At 39.5% G+C, this 13,524-nt stretch overlaps 1 protein-coding gene across 2 annotated transcripts in view; it reads left to right on the forward strand.

Annotated features, from left to right (window-relative positions):
• The first annotated feature begins 2,812 nt into the window (after positions 1–2,812).
• Positions 2,813–13,524, forward strand: part of RUNX1 (RUNX family transcription factor 1) — a 62,159-nt gene continuing 51,447 nt past the window's right edge. For both annotated transcript variants that reach the window (XM_053456492.1, XM_053456493.1), the window contains exons 1-2: positions 2,813–3,817; positions 11,140–11,296. In XM_053456492.1, coding sequence (XP_053312467.1) covers positions 3,548–3,817; positions 11,140–11,296 — 427 coding nt within the window. In that variant the 5' untranslated portion in view covers positions 2,813–3,547. The remainder of the gene's footprint in view (positions 3,818–11,139; positions 11,297–13,524) is intronic.

Here is a 13,524-nt window from a genome sequence, read left to right on the forward strand (position 1 = left end):
ATCCACGGCATTTCATCCGTTAACTGAACAGCTCGGACTTTTCTTCTCTTACATTTCACTTTAGATCCAGAAACCCAGTCATTCTCAAGAAGGGAAAAAAGGTTAGGAGAAGAAACAGATTCCAATTGATATAGAAATAGTGAAGCCACAATACAGTGAGGGGATTTAAACATGCGCAGGATAGATATATGGCTCCTGAATCCAAGACGAGACCAACGACTCATTAAGGTCCGAGTCTTTACATCGGGAAAAAGGGCCGAATGGGGCCGATCTGCCGGCAGATTCATTGGCTGTGATCATTTCTCTCGGAATCAGTTCCCTATCCCTATATCCGTATTGTAACGCTTACTGGGAGCCGACCACCGCCTCCTGAGCGCTCTGTCATACTGGGCACTAATAATAATAATAATAATAATCCATTCAGCACCTCGTAATACCTAAATTATAAAAAAAAAAATATACCCATGGCTGCTTAAATTATAAATGGAGGCCCCCGGGTGACGCTCTTCACAAGCTCCATAACATTTTAGAAATTTCCTGGCCAACTGGTTCTAAGGTTCCTGAGGTTCTAAGCTGTGATATCTGGAGGAATCGGTATATTACTAAAAAAAAAAAAAATCACAATTTTTGGGATCCTTTTTTTGGGAATCAGAAAAAAAAATACTGTGAAAATTGTAGAAAAGGAAGAAAGGGCAAAGTAATCATAAACATGTCAAGCTTTCTTAAGCAAAATACTACTAATAATAATTTTCATTATAATATTAATTTTCTATTATTTATTTTATGTGATAAATCATAAATATACCAAGCTTCCCCTAGCAATCTAATAATAATAATAATAATAATAATAATAATAATAAAATAACATTATTGTTTACTAAATAATAAATATAATGAGCTTTAGGAATGGAGTCGTAAGAATCATTAGTGGCCAAGGTGGCAAACTGCACACGCACAGCATATGGGGCAATTTTACACTCATTACCCCTAATTTGTCGCACAGTCACTTGACCTTCCGCTTTCTGCCCCGGGCACCAGTCAATAGTAAATAAAAGGCATGTTGTTAAGTGAACGACAGTGTTACGCTCTATAAAGGGAAATTATTTATTTAAACGGGTGGACAGGACAGTAATCCATGAGACGAAGAATGGGTTAAGGATACAGGACATACTGTGCTATTTAATAACATTATATATTCTATATTCCACTATAGGTTTGAACCCGAGTCTCAGGGGTTTTTGCCCCAATCTCAGGGTGAAGGGGCAGATTTTCGGGGTCACACAGTTGACTCTTTCCTATTCTCCCCTGCTGTGATCAGATAAGACCCCTGATTGGTGCTTTTGCTCCCAGTATGTTATGGTTGATATCCCTGCTTGAATGCAGGTGACTCAATTAAGTGTATCATTCAATAATGACAAGTCAAGGTTTCTATGAGCCATCTGGCAAGTCGCTTCGTAGAATCTTCACAACAGGCTATTAAAGGGTTAATAATATTTCACGATAGGAAGTTCCCGGGTATGAGTACAATATGTGAGGCTGAACACGTGGTGAACGGAGCCCACTCCGGCCATAAATGAGTTAAAACATCACTGGGTTAAGTTTTTTTGGGTGTTATTTGCACAATTTAAATAAAATCGAAAGATTCCGGAAACTTTCATAACCCCCGGTAAAGAGAATGCGAAACGGAGCTATTTCCTGTAGAGGGGGATTGTACAGCGCTGCGGAATATGATGGCGCTATATAACTCAATATAATAATAATTGCATTATTGGGCAGGCAATATGTTATAAGATACAATATTCTGCATTCCTAGCCGTGTTAACTCTTTCTGTGCTATTTGTACTTATTGAGCACTAATGGATATCCTTAGTGCTGTAAAGGTTACAGTAACGGGGAGGAATTATTAGCGTTAGCGTATAATAACGTAGACTACAGGTCTTTTGATCGGGGTACAATAGGTATGAAGGAAAGGAGGTCTCTGCCCCGTGGAGCTTGCACTCTAATTCTGCTGCCGCTGTTCCATCCCCAGGCCAGCATGGCTTGTTTTTGGCCACGGTATCGTTACTTACCATTTACCCCCAGAGCATAGTCCAGGCTTAACAGAGCCCAGCAGCCAGGTAGCCATGGCTCGTAGATATTTCGATGTGGCTCCTAATTACATTGATCTCTAGGCCGGTACCCCTGTCTGCCTCCTAAAATTATCTCACATCTGCCTTCGCCACAAATTAATCCATCCCGCCTTAATACATTTTTTAGGGTAAATCAATGTTTATTGAGTATTCAGCAACAATGAGGGATACAGAAAGAATCCTCTAAACTGACGCCCAATCACAGCGAGAAGTGCAAGCTGTCTAAAGAAATCTCCCGTCAGAGATGTAAATAGGATGTATGAGGCGATAAGGCGCCAACATATACCGCAGCGCAGTATAATAACCAATGATTGTATGCCTGCGAGTGCATAAAGGAGGTGAAACGATCGCTTTATGTTCTAATTGCCCCTGTCAGGCTCCACAGGAGGGGGTGGCAGTGCAAATTGCACACCGACCCCGGTAAGCACCCCTCTGTGATCAGCCCGGGGCAGGCACAAGCCAGATACCCCCCTCCGTGCCCGGGGCGCTCCTCCGACACACGCCCAGTAGCTGGGGGCGGACAGACCTTCTGCCAGCGCTCCCGGGACCCTAAGCCACGCCCCAAGCCGCTCCCCTTTATGCAAATGAGCCCGGGAGGGAATGACATTCCACCGAACTCTTACTGTAAAAGCAAATTGACTTCCAGTCAGCCTCATTCATAGAGCCGGTGGAGGGACCGAGCGGACCCGGCGCACGGAGCCCGGACAGGGGTATTAAGCAGCAGCCTCGCTCCTTCTCGTAGGGATCAGGAAGCGGACGAACTGCGGGAAGTTTGCAGGAACTTGTTACCCGGGAGCCGGGGCGAGAAGCTGTCAGCGCCCCCACAAGCAGCAGCGCAGGGGTTAACTCTCTAATAAGGCTGCCCCTGAGTCACCGGGACTCTTTGTGTGCCGGTAGCTTTTATTGAGTCTACCCACAAAAAGCCCACAGCCAGCCCGCCACAGCCCCAGGGCAGGGCAGGAGAGGACCTCTTACCCCGGGACTGGATCTGTGCTGTCTGTCATTATTCTGGTCATTGGAGAAGAACTGCTAGCTCCTGGGGACCAGTCGGACTTCTGGTTGCGTAGGAAGTGGAGGCAGGCACTCACCTCTGGGCAGAAGACACCCGTGTGTTTTGTGTATTAGAGAATGATCTTGGAAAAGCCCCCGATGGTCCCGATGCCTGCTGTTGTGTAGATTAACCCTTTAATGCCCCGTTTCGCAGGGTCTCTGTGACTGTCTAAACTGACTTGCAAAGTTCTGGAACTGATACATTGTTGCCGCCGTCTGGCGATACCTGTTACCGGTCCCTGTCCTGTCTGAGCTCTTTGCCCCTGGACTGCGGTGACTCGCTGACTCCCCCCGGGGCAGATCGTGGCACATTTGGGGGGTACTGATCCCATTGCACCCGTTAGTTTTTACTCACAAGGCTTGTTGTGATGCGTATCCCCGTAGATACCAGCACCAGCCGCCGCTTCACGCCGCCCTCCACCACTCTGAGCCCGGGGAAGATGAGCGAGCCACTGACCCTGAGCGCTCCGGACACCAGCGCCGCCCTGGTGGGCAAACTGAGGACTGCAGACCGGAATATGGTGGAAGTTTTGTCCGATCACCCTGGAGAGTTAGTCCGGACTGACAGCCCCAACTTCCTCTGCTCGGTGCTGCCGACCCACTGGAGGTGCAACAAGACCCTGCCTATAGCCTTCAAGGTAAGACACGTGCCCTGCGGGGGGCATAACTTATAAGATGATACACGTGATGCAATATACCTGCCCCAGACCACCTGCCCCCATAAGTAACATATTAAAGTACACCTGTCAATCAAAGCAATACATAGACCCGAACTAACTATCATCTATCTATCTATCTATCTATCTATCTATCTATCTATCTATCTATCTATCCATCTATCTATCCATCCATTATCTATCTATCTATCTATCTATCTATCTATCTATCTATCTATCTATCTATCTATCTATCTATCCATCTATCTATCTATCTATCCATCTATCTATCTATCTATCTATCTATCCATCTATCTATCCATCCATTATCTATCTATCTATCTATCTATCTATCTATCTATCTATCTATCTATCTATCCATCTATCTATCCATCTATCTATCTATCTATCTATCTATCCATCCATTATCTATCTATCCATCTATCCATCTATCTATCTATCTATCTATCTATCTATCTATCCATCTATCTATCCATCCATTATCTATCTATCTATCTATCTATCTATCTATCTATCTATCTATCTATCTATCTATCCATCTATCTATCTATCTATCCATCTATCTATCTATCTATCTATCCATCTATCTATCCATCCATTATCTATCTATCTATCTATCTATCTATCTATCTATCTATCTATCTATCCATCTATCTATCCATCTATCTATCTATCTATCTATCTATCCATCCATTATCTATCTATCCATCTATCCATCTATCTATCTATCTATCTATCTATCTATCTATCTATCTATCTATCAGTTTTAACACGTATCTATATAAATATATATTTTATTAATGTTACTTTATTATCATTTATAACATTTTTTGTAACTGTACCCATAAGCGAGTATTCTGGGGAGAAATCGGATCCAGCTTTTCCAACATACTTATTAAGGAGGCGAGTTACCCATTTATCTGGGGGATGTGAAGAATAACGACGATAAGAGCACCGGCCCAAGACAAGTGTCTCCGCCATAACACCTCCCGTCTCTTTACTCTCCTGACAAGAAGCCGAACTACTTATTGTTTAAAGATATTATAATATATATTATTATATAATGTAACCATTAGAATATTTCCTAATACATATATATATATATATATATATATATATATATATATACACAACATTCTTTCTATGCGTATAGGTATTATTTATTATTAATAACCTATTAATATTATTATTATTAATTTATATAGTGCTGTCATATTCCATAGCGCTGTATAATAATTGAATGTACAGTCTTGGTGTCATTTAACCCTTGCATGACAATTTATATCTTGGCATTAGTTACAGATCTTCTTGATAGGTGTAGGATATGGATTTAAACACAGGCACCATTGCAGAAGTCACTAATAATATTAATAACAATTATTATTGATAGTTAATATTAATTATTTTCCACAATCAAAGAGTCTGACAAAACTAGAACTGACAGACTAAGACGAACCGATAGGTATGGAGGGCTCGGCTCATAAGCTTACAATCCAATACTCAGTGGCAGTTTAATATAGTGCTGAAAAGCCCATGAAATAAAAAATATTATATACTCTTGAATATATACTCTCAGGATGTTGGCATCCAGTGTTTTCTTTACAACGCGGTTTGGTCTCAAAAATGTAAAAAACGTTCTTTTTGTCAGAAATTCCTTTTATGTACACAAAGTATAATTTAATTCAAATAGCAGAAATTTTATGAATGCAGCAAAGCAGCAAAAGCACCTCGCTGTTGGCAGCGTATCCCTCTGCACATAGCGAAGAATTAACACTTCTCACCGGCCCCCTGCTGCCCCCTCTGCTATACACTCCTTAAACGCTCGTGTTACGAGCCCCCGATACCCCGCTCCTCGCCCTCGCTGTCTGGGCCGTGTGATGCTTCCAGGAAGAGATATATTCCTGTAAAATATTTCACTCCTGACTCACTGTCCTGAAATGCAAACGCCTGGCGAAAAGTTTCATGGGCGAGAAGCCCCGCAGACACGATTAATACCTGCTAAATGTGCTCACCTGAAAAGCAGCCCTCCCCGCAGTATTATTATTCATTGGTTTATATAGCGCCATCATATTCCGCAGCGCTGTACAACGGGCATAACAAGTAGTGCATCACATAACAATTTGCGCTTAAAGAAGGGTCCTTCTCAAAGCAGCTTAAGAGTTAAACATACATACCCTAACCCTTTGTGTGCCGGGAGACCACCTCCTTGCTTTGGAGGGTTCACTGCTCTAGCACTCAAAGTGTTAAATCCTAAAATCTATCAAAAATACATTTTATTCCCTTTTTTCCCCCATAAAAAAAATGTTTCTGTTTGTCAAACGCACTTTTAAGTCCTTTCCCCCCAGAAAATATTAAAAAGAACCCCTTAACACATACAGATACTTATTATTATTATATCATTCTAATATATATAATTAATATATTATTATTAATAATATTTTATTTAATCTGGACATTTGTCAGATAGGTTAAATAAACCCAGTAATATCCTTTTATCATATCTATAGGATACATGCCGTGGAAATAGTTAATAGTGTTAAGAACTGTATGTTAAATTAGTTGAAATGACGTAATAGCCCGGAGCTGGTTTTCCAGACGATGCGGCTTCTGCCTAATTTGAGAAGGTTTTTATTATTATATATTTTTTTTACAATTCTTTATAACGTGATAACAGCATCCTCATTGATTACAACAGACGACTCGATGGTACAAGATGTACTCTTTTCTGTTTATGCAAAAATATCAGCTGGGTTTATGGAGTAATTAGTAGCTATACGAACGGTTAATTTAATATGGAATTTTTTTTAAAAAAGAATGTTTTTCAAATTAAGAAACCTACAACAAAAGATTTTTTGCCCAGTCGCACCACAGGGTGCGGGCAAAAGTTAACTTGATCATTTAACAGAAATCAAAGAGTTAACACAAATAGGGAAAACGGTATAATATTTATGTAATAAATCGGAATGAATTAATATTATTTTATAAGCTCAATATCGTGCACAAAAATATACGCTAAATTTTAAAATCTACAGAACGGCTAGAAAAAAAAATGAAAGCTACAGAATCTGCCGGCCGGCGTCCTTTATATAAATGTAACGTAATGTAATAAGTTTGATTCATAGCAAGAAATTTGGCATCAGGAGGAATAAGATAGAATATTTGTTTATTCTACGCATTCGCTGTGATCTTTCGAAATATAAAATCCCATTATATGGAGGGGAGATCCACTAGAAAAAAATAAATATTATATTAAAAATAGAATATATAATGTAAAATAATATATATTATATTTTTTATATTATATTTGTTTGCATTTTCCTTATTATTGATTTATATAGCGCCATCATATTCCGCAGCGCTGTGCAGTGGGGTCATTTTAATTAGTTCTAAAACTATTAGAACGCCTATATATTTGATGCTAATATTTTCTTATCTGCCATTTGAGTTCCAGCTCAGTTCTCTTTAAATTTAAATTTAGTTTAATTCTAAATATCCACATCGGGTAAAATGGGCTCCAATATTTATTTCTCAGGTCAGATTTCGAGATCAAATGCTAACTGCATGCGAAGGATCTCCAGTTGAGTATAATAGAACATTTGAGGGTTAAATTAAAAAAAGTGTATTGTACAGCACCGTGGAATATGATGGCGCTATATAAATCAATAGCTAGTAATAATAAATCTAAACGTAACATAATCCATAGACTATAACCCGCGGACTATCCTGGAAGTTTGGTTATTAATACATTTTAACGTCATTTTACCCCAATTCGTATCCTCGCATCATGTAGTGTAATTCTGTTTCTGTTATAGGGGCTTCATGCCCCTCGTACTCAAGTAATAATAATTGTAGTGTAAAGGTGTCATATCACAACACGCCTCATCATTTAGAATTTATTCAAGGACACACGCGTGGTGAAAAGTGTCTTCATTCCCATGACGGGTTCTCGTGTATGTATATATATATATATATATATATATATATATATATTTATATATATAGATGGATATAGATGGATATATATATATATATATTTATATATATAGATGGATATAGATGGATATATATATATATATATATAAAACATCCTGCTAAGCAATGCACCTAAAATAATTATATTATTATATTTTTGTTTGCAACCAACTTGATTTTTATAAATAATCTTAGCCATAAAGTATTTTTTAACTATTTCAGCCCCTAGATAAAGTACAAGATAGAGCAGGTTAATGTGAGTCTCAAGGTTTCAAGGTTTTTGCCCCAATCTCAGGGTGAAGGGGCAGATTCTCGGGGCCACACAATCTGCGGCTGACTCGTTCCTATTCTCCCCCACTGTCATCATATATAAGATTCTCAATGGGTGCCTTTGCTACCAGCATGTTATGGTTGAAATCCCTGCTTGAATGCAGGTGACTAATTTAAGTTTGAATCATGATAAGTCAAGGTTCCCACGAGGGCCGGTATCAGAGCCATTTGAGTCACACGTCTGGCGAGTCACTGCATAGAATCTTCACGATGGGCTATTAAGGGGTTAATATTCCAAAAGTCCCGGTTCTTTTAGAGAGTTCCCAGGTATGGTAATGTGTTTACCTGCGGTTTCAAAGCACTAAATCAGTTTATTATTTTTTGCAGAATTGTTTCCATGCTGTACATGTGAGAATTTTAATACGTGGCGGTAAAAAAAATAAAGAAATACAGCAGATCCCTGAAAAGTCTGTAAAGAAGGTTTTAACCCCTTAAGGACAATGGGTTGTCCTTAAACCCATTGTGAGCCCGTCCATGTACGGGGTTGTCATGAAGGGGTTAATGAGCTGTGGATGTTAATTGGTGTAAAAATTAAATATTATATTGGCTGCAGAGAGGAGGAAGGCTTTACCGCATCCTCTGTCATTCAAATGGTTAAAGATTGAGAATCCTTAAAGAAAAAAAAAACAGTAAAAAGGGACATATTTGGACACTTTTTTTTTTTAACACAGAGCCACGTTCCCTTTAATAGCATAAAAAGCTGACTTATACCCAACACCGTATATGTTTACCATAGGGGTAGGATTACATTATCGTGAAATGCGTAGCATAATGTATACATGTTAAGTGCTGCGTAGTCCAGTGACATTTTGCCTAAAAGACATTTCAAAGAATCTAAAAAAAAGAAAGAAATTTAAGAGAAAAAAAAACAGCCTAATCCATGCGCAAACTTCCTTTTTTGTCTTTCATTTAAAAATAGATTTTATTTTTAGAATCATTGTATTTTTTAATTCCTGCCTCCCGCATCACGCAAAGGATCTCTTTTGGCACTGGAAAGGTTAAACGTTATAGGATGAGATGAAATTCCACTTTTATAATTTTATACACAATAATAATAAGAGGAATAATATCACATATACTTTAAACAAAATATATATTTTTAATTAAAATGAAATAAAAATTAAATAAAAATTAATATAAAATTCCAAGTGCATTCAAGGCAATAGAAACAACTCCTATATCACGAAGCGTATACCGCACTTATATACCGTATATATATATATATATTAATTTTTTTTATTATTATAATTATATATTTTTTTTTTTAAGGCCTTATTTAGAACTCGGCTTTGGAACACTCGCTTGCTATTTATTAAATTCACTTCCTATGCATCACAATCGCTGGGGGGGGGGTCGCGTGCAAAACGAGTTGCTTTTGTGAAAGTCGGAACAAATTGAAACAGTGATTTCCCAAACGTCTCCTCGGAAGCATCGGGGGTCACACGGAACGAACACAAAGGAGACTTCACATGCTGGATTTCCACTTATTAGGGCATCGAATGCTAATTCAGCACGTCAGTCACTTTATATATCATTCCGCTGATCGGCCGCCGGCCCGAGATCCCCCCGACACCTTACTATAGAGAAGCGTTTAGTAAGAAAGACAAAGTAGATAATTTTAATGGGAAAGGGCCTCTTTTTGAGGGGGGGGGGTTATTAGCTGACGGCTGTGCTAAGGTTTAGCCAATTAAAAAGCCATCGCAGGTCTCCATGACATTTGTCATTTTACACGAGCCCCTCTCGTTTAAGGTTCAGCGGGGGATTGAAGGGGAGTAATTACTCCTAGCGGGCTCACTGCTAATCCTTTAACGTTTACACCGAGCACCCGCAGCCCCCGGCAGGTCCCGTCATGTCCGCTTAGGCTGCGTTTTGCACGTTTTGGGTGCTCTGCCGGCTTTAGCCTTTGCCCAAAAAAAGGAAAATTTCTTAAAAGCATTGAAGCATCCTCCATCTCCCCCCGAGTCTCATCTCTGCCGTATGTCTGTCCGAAAAACTGGTTAGTGCTTCTTCCAGAAATTTCATCTAGGACTGGATCCTATCTATCTATCCAACATCCATCCATCTATCTATCTATCTATTATCTATCTATTATCTATCTATCTATCTATCTATTTATCTATCTATCTATCCAACATCTATCCATCTATCTATCTATTATCTATCTATCTGTCTGTCTGTCTGTCTGTCTATCTATCTATCTATCTATCTGTCTGTCTGTCTGTCTGTCTGTCTATCTATCTATCTCGCTCTCTCTCCATCTTTTTTCTGTCTGTCTATCTATCTATCTATCTATCTGTCCGTCTGTCTATCTATCTATCTATCTATCTATCTATCCATCTATCTATCTGTCTGTCTGTCTGTCTGTCTGTCTATCTATCTATCTCGCTCTCTCTCCATCTTTTTTCTGTCTGTCTATCTATCTATCTATCTATCTACTATCTATCTATCTATCTATCTGTCTGTCTGTCTGTCTATCTATCTATCTCGCTCTCTCTCCATCTTTTTTCTGTCTGTCTATCTATCTATCTATCTATCTATCTATCTATCTATCTATCCATCTGTCTGTCTGTCCATCGTTCTCTTTTTATCTATGTATCCACCTCTCTTACATTACTCATTTTTATCAGTAAACGTGGAAAATGCTAAAATTAATGTGCTGCCTTCACCAATAAATCTCCTGCAATAAGGGATTAAGAAATCAAAAAGAGACAAAATCTACGACTCGCCTAACAGTTTGCGCTCGTGGTATCTCTGTACCACACACCAGACGCTAGCTCATCACAGATACAGGAGGACTATTCCTAATCGCATGATTCAAATGATTACTCCGATAAAAATATTATCACGTGTTTATAAATAGTTTATAAATGTTACCGGTGATATGGAAAGAATTGTCTCCGTGCTTCCATACGCAGTTTGTGGGATTCCTCCGTTCCGTCTGCAGCCTCCTCTCTAATAATTTACCCTTCTTTGCCCCCCAGGTGGTAGGATTAGGGGATGTTCCGGATGGCACGTTGGTCACAGTCATGGCTGGAAACGATGAAAACTATTCTGCGGAGCTCCGAAACGCCACAGCCGCCATGAAGAATCAAGTAGCCCGATTTAATGACCTTAGATTTGTTGGCCGATCCGGACGAGGTAAGGCTATGGATTTTTAAATAATGTATTTAACATGAATAGACGATTTGGAGTGATTTTTTTCCTCCGAATCATTATCTATTTTTGCTACAAAGAAAACCTAATCAATTCTTATGTTGTGTTTTTTAACAAAGGGAATGGAATTCCATGATCTCCTGATAAGTAAAATGGATATACCTTTCATTGGTGTAAAGTTGGATAGTCTTTTGGGACCTCTGAGGTCCCAAAAATCGTATCTTTCTATTCTTTCATAGCTTTCTATATCTTTTTTTCTGCGCTGACCATATAAAAGATCAACTTCAGCTAAAGACTCCATGGTCTGAGAAACGAGTGTGTAGGGTTAAAACTCGACCCCTGGAAAGTGTTACTGTCCCTTTAACACTGTCACTTTGTATTATTCACTTGATTTAAACTGATATGTATAACTCATTGTTCGTTAAACATCTACGGTGTTTTGTACCAATTTAGGTTTCAGTCTCTTTATTTTATTGGTATGATCCACGATCTCATGTTTGTGAATCTCCAGTCTGCTAGATCTTATCAAAGGGTTCCTAAAATTGTCAATAACCCTGTCAGTTTCTACGGAGACATCCCCAAAATCAAATATTTTCAAGAACGAAGCCACAGATGGTCCCTGTTAGTCAAAGGAAGGGGTTAAATCACTATGGAGGAATTCCACCCATTAATGCCACAAACAAACATACATTTATCCATATGGTATTTATACTTTGTTGCAGCAATAATCAAAATTCGCACACCCAGGATCTCTTTATAGCATCAAAGATGTTAATGGGTTGGGGCAGGGCAATGATGGGGCAGGCAGGGCAATGATGGGGCAGGCAGGGCAATGATGGGTTGGGGCAGGTAATGATGGGGCAGGCAGGGCAATGATGGGGCAGGCAGGGCAATGATGGGTTGGGGCAGGTAATGATGGGGCAGGCAGGGTAATGATGGGGCAGTCAGGGCAATGATGGCCCTGGCACTTTAAGTTCACCAGCTGCCCGATTCCATAAGTGTGGTTCGATATGCACTCCAGCACACTACTTTACATCATGTAAAGCTATATTATATTAAATTGAATTATATAAGCTGGAGTGTAATACCGGTGAGCGCGTGGCTCTGTTGGCCAGCGGCATTTGCCCCGTGTGCCAGATGGACAGTCTGAGGTCTACGATGGGGCTGCGTATCTGGAGTCTCCCGGACCACTTGTGGTCTTCTAGTGATTTCACGCAGCCCCGTTCCAAAACCCTGCAGACTTTTCTACAATATTTTCCCATTAATGAAGACACGGGTCACAGCTGGGCCATGCTGCATACATATATATATATATTTATATTTCGGTTTCCTAAAGAAATGTGTTAATTATATAGATTAACCCAGCCCCTTCAGTACTTTAAAGAGTGAGGCATTAAGTTTCTATGAAACCTGTTAACGCTCGATGTCCCGTTGTCATTGGAATACACACTTACTTTCGACCCCTATTTCCGTTTATATTTCCTTTTTTTGGGGGGGGTATGTTATAAAACCAGAGAAACGGAATGTCCAAATCGCTTGTGATCGTTAAGCCGTTTCACCCTCTTGTAAATTGTCTTCTTTTACGTTTATCTTCATGAACTATGGATCTTCATGAACTTTTAGAACTACCGATAGGTTATGATTTAGGGTTGTTAACCGGTTTTCCATAGGACATGGCTTTGTCCGCATCTTGGGGTGAAAGGTCGCAGAGTTTACATAATGCTAATTTTGTGGTCTATGGTGGATTTTTTTTTAAAGAAAATATCTAATTAATATCCTATAAGGAAGATGTCACCACTCTTTTTAATGAGATGTCTTACAAGGTCGCAGGGTCAAACCAGTAAAGGGTCTGTAGAAAAATATTGTCATGACTGCAAATTTTCTCTTAAAAATGATAATTTCCTCCAATGTAATAAATCCTGATCCAAAATGTGTAGATTTGCAGAGAAAAATGTGCATCACCCATCACTAAAGCAAGTCCATTTGTGTTTTGCGGTCGCTCTACCCTCACGGTAGAGCGACCGCAAAACACAAATGGGCTTGCTTTAGTCGAGTTTTTACACAAACACCCGACGAGGCATGGCTTGTTGAGGTTGGCTTTGACGCGGTAGCCACACGTCGGAGGTTTCCACTGTTTACGGTGTTTGAGCCGTACCGTTCTTCTGTTTGAGGAGACAACAGCTTGTGAATAGATTGCTGATACTACTGCAGGG

The sequence above is a fragment of the Spea bombifrons genome, chromosome 2, assembly GCF_027358695.1.
Source record: "Spea bombifrons isolate aSpeBom1 chromosome 2, aSpeBom1.2.pri, whole genome shotgun sequence".
NCBI classification, from domain to species: Eukaryota; Metazoa; Chordata; class Amphibia; order Anura; family Pelobatidae; genus Spea; species Spea bombifrons.